The sequence below is a fragment of the Terrapene carolina genome, unplaced genomic scaffold (genome assembly GCF_002925995.2).
Source record: "Terrapene carolina triunguis isolate 2854851 unplaced genomic scaffold, T_m_triunguis-2.0 Scaffold68, whole genome shotgun sequence".
NCBI classification, from domain to species: domain Eukaryota; kingdom Metazoa; phylum Chordata; order Testudines; family Emydidae; genus Terrapene; species Terrapene triunguis.
In genome coordinates, this window is record NW_020664419.1 from 59,134,247 (window position 1) to 59,145,492 (window position 11,246).

Consider the following 11,246-nt stretch of genomic DNA (forward strand, 5'->3'; position numbering starts at 1 on the left):
GGTACTGTGGACGCGGTCCGCCGACTTCATGCACTTAGAGCATTTTATGTGGGGACACACACAATCGGCTGCATACAACCGGTTTCTATAAAACCGGCTTCTATAAATCCGACCTAATTTTGTAGTGTAGACATACCCTGAAAGTCTTCCAAATCTTGTTACTCTGGCATAAATTCAGAGTACCTCTATTAAAGTCAAAATGTTACACAGCTGAAACAGATTGACATGGCCTTTGCTCTACTGAGTGGTGGTTATACAAGTCTATAAACTAAGCGCGGTGTCTGGGCCACTCTGTTTTTGAAGTGTGGGTGATTTCTCTCTTTACAAACTCTCTACTCAATGAGGCAATTAGAGCTGCCTGGCACTGGAGAGCTATAGGCACATTCCGCTTTGCAGGAGGTAGAAAGTAACATGGGATCCAACTACAGATTTGTTTTTAATTAAAAAATTATTTTTTGTTGTATTTATTTATGGAGGTGAATAAAGCGGCAATGACTCTGATTCGCCACTATCCAATAATATTGCGATGTACAATGCAGTCGTGCCTAGGAGCCCCAGTCATGGAACAGGGGCCCATTGTGCTAGACAGTGGACAAATCCATAACAAAAAGACTAAACTCTTAGGGCCAGGGACTTAGGCTATGTCTATACTACGCAGCTTTTAGCGACACAGCTGTGCCACTACAGCCGTGCCGCTAAAAGGCACACAGTGCAGCCGTTATTTGTCGGCAGGAGAAAGCTCTGATGCCAACAAAAAACTTCCACCCCCAATGAGTGGCATTAGCTTTGTTGGCAGGACAAAGCGCTGTTCACACTGGTGCTTGTCGTCGGCAAAACTTTTGTCTTTCGGGAGTGTGTGTGTGTTTTTGTTTTTAAAACACCTCTGAATAACAAAAGTTTGTCTTTCACTTGCCAGTGTAGACAAAGCCTAAATGTAAATCAAGAAACAACAGGTGGATACAATACACATTAGGAGCACCACAATGAAACAGTGTTTTGTTTCTGACCACTTTATATTGCAACCTACAATGTATTTAGGTGTTTTTCAAACAAATAGGAAAACACAGTCCCTGCCAAACTACATACGCCAAACAATAAATACTAGATGTTTCTCAATATTCCTGTCTTATATGAACTTCAGGAGAAAATAAGCTTCCCATCATGCAATGTCTGTCAACTTGTATCCCCTTCATGGCTGGCTTAAAAATTAAGCAAAGAAACTGTAGGTCTATTACTGGTGGAGACAGTCAACACTCTCTCAGGGAAGGAATGGTACCAGTATCTCTTAAACAAGCAATTGCATCAGAAGTGAAATCTTGACATGGGTCATCTCTCCAGTCACTACCCTATTCTAACCTGTTTTTTTCTGGAAGGTCATTGATAAGGCTGAGGTAAATCAGTTCCACAAACACCTGCATTCCTGAGATCTTCTACACCACTTTCAATCTAGAATTAAACCTGGCTATGGCATAAAGACAACCTAAGTCTCATTGGTTGATTTTCTCCTTTTGGTGATGGATAGGCATCAGGTACCCATGCCGATTTCTTTGAATCTATTCGCTACCTTTGATACCATCGATCAAGAGGTTGACGTGTTTTGTTGACGTGTTTGCCGATACTGACAAGGTTAGATGGGGTGGTACTTTTCTGTTTGACAACACAGAGACTAGTGTTGGGCCACCACTCTTCTGGCTGCACAGCCTGCATATGGGATGATAAGTTCTGTCCCGTCAAATCTCTACTGGATGTATGTAAAGCCATTGGGGGGAGAAAATGGGACTACTTGGGTCTTAGACCATCAATATGCAAAAAGCACTCAGCTTTGTTTCCTTTACATTAGATCCAGATGGTGAAGTATTTTAGCTTTCCAAGTGCTTAACTGGGGATTGGGGCTATATGGCCAACTCGGGGAAAACATGAATTTTGTCACCTGCTCTGGGTATCTGCTTATGCAACATAGGGTGTTTGTCTGCATTGTTAGTAAGGTGAGCTATCTAGGGCTCCTACTAGATCACTGGTAACTTTGTTGGCTCATAAGAAGAAACTGTGGCCAGCCACAAACATACATGCTCTTGATTAAGAGATTATGACCTTCCTTCTCTGATGTGGGTCTTGCCACAGTTATCCATGCCTGTGTCACTTTCAGACTGGATTAATGCAATGCACTCTGCTTGGAGAGCTACACCTGAGGACCACACTGAAGTTGCAGCCTGTACAGAATATGACTGCCTGCTCCTTTATAAGTGTTTCTTGTATGACACTTGTGTACTATAGTCTCTGCTGGCTTCCAGTTCATGTCCAGATGCAATTAATGTTGGTGTTTCCACTATGTACATCTTCTTTAGATCCCACCTCTCCTTGTTTCATGTTGACAGCATATCAGCTGAGATGCCCAACCCTCAGATTTAAATGTCTAGGGACTGGGAACAGGGCATTCTCAGCCCAGAATTCATTCTTCCCATTGGTCTGTCAGAGCTGCTGTTAGAGATGGAGTAAATGAGGAAGTATCTTTTATTGGACCAACTTCTGATGGTGGGAGGTACAAGCTGAAGAAGAGTTCTGTTAGCTCGAAAGCTTGTACCTTCAACCAACAGAAGTTGGTCCAATAAAAGATATTACTTCACCAACCTAGTCTCTCTCATACCTGGGACCAACACAGCTACAACACCACTGCAAAAGAGCTGGTGTTGACTTTCAGGACATGCAATGAGTCTGCTCTGTTTGCAGAGGGAGGGAATGGGAATTTCACTGATTTCTTTAGTTTAGTAGAGTCCTTGATATTGGGACAACTTTTTGATTATCTCTTTAGTGTGGAGGGTTTTTTTGTACATATGCTTAGAAGTACATTTTGCAAGTTTAAGATACAATATCTACTTTGGCCACATTATGCATGTGAAATGCAGTATTACTGCTTTACACATATCTCTGTTTTAAAGAACTGCAATGTGTAACCTTACTAATCAGTCCCTACATTGCTTGTTTAGTCATTATGACCCCAATCATCCTCAGTGAGGATGGACCCTTCCATCATGTGGAACTCATTACACAGTGAGGCCTTCTTGGGCTGATCAATATTCTGTTTATGAATGGTGCCTCAATTACAGTTAAATATCCTTCATAATCCCAATCAAAGCTGCAGTACATAATCTTAGGATAATAGCTATAACTTTGGCTTCTCTCTCTTCAGTCATCCCACCTATACACTAAATTCTTTGTTACCACTCAAGAAAAAGAGATCTTGGAGTCATTGTGGATAGTTCTCTGAAAACATCCACTCAATGTGCAGCGGCAGTCAAAAAAGCAAACGGAATGTTGGGCATTATTAAGAGGGATAGATAATAAGGCAGAAAATATCATATTGCCTCTATATAATTCCATGGTACGCCCACAACTTGAATACTCTGTGCAGATGTGGTCGCTCCATCTCAAAAAAGATATATTGGACTTGGAAAAGGTTCAGAAAAGGGCAACAAAAATGATTAGGGGCATGGAATGGCTGCCATATGAGGAGAGATTAATAAAACTGGGACTTTTCAGCTTGGAAAAGAGACAACTAAGGGGGGATATGATAGAGGTCTATAAAATCATGACTAGTGTGGAGAAAGTAAATAAGGAAGTGTCATTTACTCCTTATCATAACACAAGAACTAGGGGCCACCAAATGAAATTAATAGGCAGCAGGTTTAAAACAAACAAAAGGAAGTATTTTTTCACACAACACACAGTCAACCTGTGGAACTCCTTGCCAGAGGATGTTGTGAAGGCCAAGACTATAACAGGGTTCAAAAAAGAACTAGATAAATTCAGGGAGGATAAGTCCATCAATGGCTATTAGCCAGGATGGGCAGGGATGGTGTCCCTAGCCTCTGTTTGCCAGAAGCTGGGAATGGGCAACAGGGGATGGATCACTTGATGATTACCTGTTCTGTTCATTTCCTCTGGGGCACCTGGCATTGGCCACTGTCAGAAGACAGGATACTGGGCTAGACGGACCTTTGGTCTGACCCCGTATGGCCTTTCTTATGTTCTATGTTCTTATCTAAAGATCATATAAGAACATTAATTCAGTGCAACAGTAAGTGCTGGGTTTCTAGAAATAAACTGTGTAACTATTCAATAAATAAGTTGCAGTTAGTAGACAATATTATCCTAAAAATGAAATGATGAAGTTATGCATTTATTATTGATGACTGCCATATAATTTGTCAGACAGAATTTTTCCAACTGCAAGCACTGCAAAATCAGCCTGGGATTTAAAATAACAAACTCTGTTCTTTCTCATCGCCAGTAAAAAAATTCTGCAATCAGAATTTAGCTGATAAAATTTGTTGATCCAGGAGGCAGAATAGAACCTAGCACTACATAACTTTGGAAAAGTGAGCTAAGTGTGGCAGAAGAATTTGTTTTATTCAAAGTAAACAGACACCAAAGATAATTGGTTAAATTCTCCCTTGAGTTATACCAGTTCCCATTATTAATGGTACTGTAAGTGCAGAAAGAATTTGGCCCACAGAGCAATTAAAATTAGGAAGCTGTCACTTTACAGTCAGAAAGATGTCTGTGTAAATCTTAAGGCCTGATTTTCAGAAGCTCAGCATTCTGAAAATATGGTCCTCACTCTGTCCCTATGCATGTATTCATTAAAATAGGGTAATAATAATAATAAAGTTACATGTTCAAACATCATGTCTAAAATAATGCAAAATGCCACATGTGGATCTAAAAATCATATCATAAAGACCAAATTCTCCCCTAACTTAAACCTCATGTAAACCTACTGACAAACTGCACTGAAGGAAGTGTAAACCAGGGTAGATTTTGCACAGAAGAGGGTAGAATTAACAGTGACTGATGCGGTCTGTGCACCTTCAAAAGATGTTAAATTTATCTAGCCCAGGATCTGAAAAACAGCATGAAAATTATTCCCTTTTCCTCCTCCTCCCATTACCTCAACTCGTTTTCCTATTTTTTACTAGATTGGTATAAGGTCTTATTATACACCATTGTAGCTACAAGATTAGATAGAACTATTAGTAGAGTCCTGCAAATCCATGGATATCCACTTCATATCCGCAGACCATTTTTGCAGATAGTGTATTGGATGTGGATACAACCGTGCAGGGCTCTGCTCACCAGCAGCACCTGGCCCACGATGTCCGGCTCGGGCAGCCTGAGGGGCGCAGTGTGCTCAGGGACGGCAGCCAGTGGCTGGGCCTGGGCGGCAGGCCGGAATTGGGGCTGTCCAGCACTCACTCACCACACCGCTTCCTGTCCAGCAGCTCGGGCCCCTCGGGCTACGCCAGCGTCCCCATCATGGCCTGGTCAGGTAGCACTGGCTTCACTCCCGGTCCGCTCACTCCTGGTCAGCAGGAGCCCCAGCACCCCATCCCTCAGCCCTGCTGTGATGCAACACACTGCTGCTGCTGTCGCATTCTGGAAGCCAGTTATCTCTGCTAGTGGTCATGTGGGAAGGTCTCTAACTGTTGTTACTGGAAGTGGGATGAGATCCTCTGCTGGCTGCTGAGAATTAAAGGACCTTGTTGCTCTCTCTCCACCCAAACCTCAGATACCACTTCCTCCCACTCCTCCAAATACTTGTGGTGGATGAAAAATGCAATACTGCTGTCTTCTCCTGCGAGGTTCCCTATCATCTTCATTTGTCTGCCCCACCCTGCTTTATGTGGTATTGATACATTGTTCAGTGCCTATCTACTCCTTTCACTGCTCTGCTTAAAGTGCTTACGAAGGGCAGAGAGCAAAGTGCTTCTCTTTTCACTTTGCATGATGGAAGTTTAGCAGGGGGGCGCTCCTGAGACAACACTTTTGGCTCCCATCTCTCCCATGTGCTTAAGCAGAGCGGGGAAAAGGGATGCCAAAATCCTTGGTAATCTTTGCTCACTGACAAAGGATAAGTGCATTTCCAGTTTAGGGTTTTAAGTCAATGGGAGTTGTGGGTGCTCAGTTCTTCTAAATGAAGAGGTCTGATTTTTCAGGTGCCTAAATATTTATTTAGGGGCCATATTTTAAGCACTTAAGTTAGAAAAGTTTAGTCTTGTGAGAGGGTCCAAATTCAACTTTAGTTTCGCCACACAGAAGCCTGTGCAGTCCCGGGATGGCAATGAAGGCAGGATTTGGCTCTATATTTAACAGTTAAGATACCTCAAGATAAAAATATTAAAAGTGCATTAACATTACTTGCTGATCAGTTATTTCCTTAAATCAAGAGTGAGTGGTCTGGCAGCTGCTTTCACAGTTAATACCAATGATGATTGATATCTAGCCAAAACAGAAGAGACTGGACTTTAAAAATCAAATTCTCTTCCAGACAAGTACTGTTGCATTCAGAAAATATGAAGTCACACATTTACCTTTATTTTTAACCATACATGAAAGAGCAACTCTAGCTACTATAATTCTTCATGCTAATCTGCCTATAATGGTGCAGCTTTATCTAGAACACAATCATAGATTTGATCATTGCTACAATTGCTCTTGCTTAAGCAAAAACAGATTCATCAGGATTATGTGAACAGATGTTTCTCAAGAATGTAATTCCTCATCTCTAACTTTATACCGTATTTCTTAGAATAATTTCATTGTTCCTTGATCAAATGAAAAGTACTGTACATAAATTTCTTTTCAGAACACTTGACAAGACATGCATAAATGTACGTGCGCACTAATGTCCTTATTAAACTGAGATTTTAAATTTCTTTAAATAAAAAAAACCCAGGCACAGCTATGTGTATCTTAGACAGTGCTGAAATCTAAAAGATAAATCAAGCTAATCTATCTACATAAAGGCAGAAGCCTCAAGCTGTAACTGGCTATATTTTCCCAAGGAGTTTGAGAGTCGGTGTTACATGAGGGACACAATAGTCTTGATTTCAGCACCTAAGTATTTTTTACAGTCAGTCTTGTATTTGTTGGACTAGTGAGTGAATCCAGGAAGAATATATATCTTTTAAAGTTATCCATAAATTAGAAAATACACATTACAATATCATTGTTGTAGCTCTGACTGGCTTGGACTTCTAGTAAGTTGGACATCTTACACCCATTTTAAAAATACACCTCTACCCCGATATAACACGACCCAATATAACACGAATTCAGGTAAAGCAGTGCTGGGGGGGCGGGGCTGCGCACTCCGGCGGATCAAAGCAAGTTTGACATAATGCGGTTTCACCTATAACACGGTAAGATTTTTTGGCTCCCGAGGACAGCGTTATATCGGGGTAGAGGTGTATTAGAATCAGCTCTGTTTTTGAAGTTGTAGCCCAGGAACTGTCTAACTTCAGAGCAATATTTCAAAGGAGAAGTTACATCGTGGTTTAATATACACTGTACTAAATGCTGCATTGAGGAATTTTGCGTCTCTCAAGCTGTAGTAACAATTTAAATTTAAACACACACACAATTCCCTGAAGGGGCAGATTTAAGTAGACAGATGCTAGGAACTACAGCAACAGAGTAGTCGCCAAGCCCTTTACTTGTATTGCAATCAACTACCTGAGTATGTCAAATATCAAAGCATCTGCTCCCGGGCACAAAATACTGAGTTGAGAATTATTTAGTGTTTGGCTAGAAGTCATAAGTCAAGGAGGTGCAGTTAGATCAGACGTGGGTTTCCCCACTAGCCATTCGTCATAGGTTAATGAATTAGCATACGGATAAACATCTTTACACTGTCTGACTTTTTATTTTGGTTGCTCTTCAAATGCTTTATAACAGACAGACAGACACACACACACACCCGCCGCTCTCAAACTGCCCCGGAGCTTGCCCAGCAGCAGCCTACCTGCCACGGACCGCCCGATGCTGCGCAGGGCGGTGATGGAGGGGTGCTGCTGGTGCACCTCCTTCAGGAAGGTCTCCAGCTGCTCGCTGTGGTGATAGCTGAACTCCAGCCCGGCCACCACCGGGAGCAGGAGCGCCAGGCACAGGCTGCCCGCCTCCTGGAAGCAAACAGAGACGCCGTGTGACACGGGGGACGGAGCCCCGCTCGCCACGGCCCGCGGGCTCCAGGGGCTCAGCGCCTCCTTGTCCCACCGCCCCTCGCTCTAGACGCCGGGCTGAAGCCGGCCGGTGTCCGTTAGCCCGCCGGTGTCCGTTAGCCCGCCGGTGTCCGTTAGCCCGCGGGGGAAGGGGTGCAGTGCAGGTGTTGCCCCGCCCGGGCTGAGAGAGGCGTCCCCACCCCCCGTTACCGGCAGCAGCATCCCGGAGCGCGCTCCTACCCGCATGGCTCCGGCTCGGAGCAACGGCGGCGCCCGCACCTCCCGGCACAAGCGCTGCAGCCCGGGCGCAAGCCGTGTAACCCCCTCAGGGGCCGTGCCCTGCCCGCTGACTGACGCAGGAGCCGTCCAGTCAGGGCCCCGAGGCCCGCCCATGGCAGGGCGGGGGTGAGAAGGGCTCGGGTCTGTCTCCCCCTCTCCTGAGGCTCGAGGCTCTGCGGGAGGCAGCCGGGCGGTGTGGAGCGTGGACGGTCTCATCTGCTCTAGGAAAGGTTGGTTGGAGGGGGCAGCGGAGCCTTCAGCAGAAAGGGTCCCCGCCATGGCCACCAGCCTGAAATGCTGAGCAGGGTAATGGGAGGCTCAGGGGCTGGAAACATCCCGCTGATTGCAACGTTCTGACAAACCCCTGGCTGAGCCTTTTCACGCCAGTGATCCCCACTAAATCCCTCTTCTCAAAAGGAAAAGCTACTCCCCAGTCACATGGGGTGGGGCGGGAAGGGGGCTGGTGAGAGACACACGAGGTAGAGGGGCAGTCGGGGGTGGCTGCTGCCTCAGTTTCTCCAGCTGCAGAAGGTGGATAATACACCTTCCTCTGTGACACAGGTGTTTAATATACTTAAAAATAGGCAAGGATTTAGTTAAACAACAAAAAAGAATAAAGAGGATTTTTAATGGAAAAATGTAAATGTTGAGGGGGTGAATATAAACCATGAAACTTTAAAATAGAATGTGTATGTGTGTGTACACAAAGTTTTATTACAAGCTACATCTATGAGGAGAAAATAAAAGCGAACACCTGCTAGCTGGTGTAGATAGACATGTCTTATATATTACTGCATGCATTTTAAAATGTCCTTGAGTCAACATTTGTGTGATGTCAGGTTCTCCTCTTCCCCTTTCGCTTCCCTCCCCCATAAGAAGCCCTTTTAAAAAGTTACTTGTTTAAGTTTTAACAGTTTACAGATGATCACCATACAGGTATCTGAAATACAATATTAGCCCCCAGTCCTGCAAAGACTTAAACCTTTAACTTTATACACTACAAGTAGTCTCATTAAACATGTGTGTATGTGCCTGTTAAAGATAAAATGGCAGGCTATTTTTCATTTAAGCCCGTTCTTGCATGCTCATAACATTTACCTTTTGGGGTTGAACTTGTCCATGTCCATGCTTGAGGTCTGCCTAAATATGCTTTGTTGTTTGTTTAAATTTGAGCAAATTCTTTTCAGCGATTTGAGTTATGTAAGTATGAAAAGTAAACACCATTCTGATTGTTAAAAAAACAAAAACCCATACATCCACAAACAGAGCTACAGTAAAAATAATTGATGTTTAAAACCTGCAACTTGGTATGGACAAATCCTTCACTGAAGATTAATTTTGGTGGTAATCATTAGTTCTGTAAATGTCCAGGGCATTGTACAGCTATAGGTCAGGGTCCTGCCTGATGCATTTACAATGTAAAGACACAAGTGAGGGAGCGAGGAGAGAACTGAGTATTTGCTGTATCCCAACCCCAACTCTGCAATGACATGGAACAGGCATTCCCATAGGAAGACTTTAAAATACTCTTGTTTACTGGGAGATGCACTCACGCTCCCCATAGCCTGGCAAAGCCTTCCCACCCCCACCCCCAAAAAGTGAATTGTGCTCATCATCACTAATCCCAATCATAAAGGAACACATACACAATATCTGGGTGTGGACAAAGGATTGGCCAGTGTGTATGCACACAAAATTCAATTATCAGCTACTGTACATGCTTGCACGGGGGCATGATGCTGTGCTATAAAAGTCAAAGTCAGTGTGCTGCAAGCTATTGTTTGGAAAAATCTCCCTAACAAGTAGCAATAAAAAGTTTATAGTGTACCTAACTCTCATATTGTGTTTCTGAAACACCTTAAAAAAAGCTGCTTCAGAATTAAACTAAAAATCTAATGAATTAGCTTTCCCCTCTCTTGCCTTCCCTCATCCCTTCAATCTTGCAATCAGATTTTTGAAGGCATAGGGGCCATCCAAACAGAATCAAATATAGGAACAGGGCTGCCTCGCCTTGTAAAGTCAAGCTGCCTTTGTTACCTCTGTCCAGCTCAAGTTGCAATTTACCACTGTTGCTTCCCAGAGGATCTGGTTCATCTGAGATTACTGGAAAGGCAAAGGTAGCCAGGGACACTCTGGGGGTTCAGTTTATTATTTATTATTGTTAATAGTAAATAAAGCACAGGGACTGGAATACATATTCCTTATGTATATCCCTATGTTTGTAATTTTTGGCTAAAAATTTAGCCCTTTTTAAAATTAATTCATACATCACGTCAGCAGGAATCCTGGGTTTTGTCCCTGACTGCCACTGACCTTTGGCATATCTCTTCATCTCTCAGTTGTCCTGTTTCTCCATCTATAAAATGGGGATAACATTTGCCCTGTGCCCCTTGATTTCAGTGGGAATTAGATGCCTAAATACCTTAGAGGATCTGGGCCTTTGAGCACTACCGATGAAAAGTTCTATATAAGTATTATATTCTGAAATCTCCTAAATTTTAATTGCAGGGACTACAATTTACTTTAGTTAGTAATATAAAGTTTTACTGACAATTTTTAATCGGCAGAATGAACCAAACATAGTCATGCAAATAACTGGGTTATTACAAGAAGAAGAATACTTGATGCTTATGACTTCATCTTTAAAATGCTTTACAAATATTCTACAATTAAGGGTCCGATCCTTCATTCCATCCACTGAAGTGAGTGTGAGTTTTAGTGTGCAACTTTTAAATGCACAACAAATGCACGCTCTAACTGCTTTATTAGACAAATGTAAGTCACATTTTAAGGCCCATTGTATTTTAACAGTGATCAATATAGCCCTGTAAAATATACATATTTTTCTGTAGGAGTAACAGCATTTCCAACCAAGTGTTCAAAAATCGTAAGTCTGACCCCCAAAATCACAATAGTAGCTTTAAAATCATAAGATTTGTTTAATGTTTTTATTTCTCATATGGTTTCTGA

The 11,246-nt window shown here is 42.8% G+C and overlaps 1 protein-coding gene across 1 annotated transcript in view; it reads right to left on the reverse strand.

Moving 5' to 3' along the window:
* CPM (carboxypeptidase M) overlaps window positions 1-8,288 on the reverse strand; it is an 83,367-nt gene extending 75,079 nt beyond the window's left edge. Inside the window, exons 1-2 of the mRNA XM_024198228.3 lie at window positions 8,238-8,288; window positions 7,802-7,958 (exon numbers count right to left, since the gene is read on the reverse strand). Of these exons, the coding sequence (XP_024053996.2) occupies window positions 7,802-7,958; window positions 8,238-8,243 (163 nt within the window). The 5' untranslated portion in view covers window positions 8,244-8,288. The remainder of the gene's footprint in view (window positions 1-7,801; window positions 7,959-8,237) is intronic.
* Window positions 8,289-11,246: the final 2,958 nt, after the last annotated feature.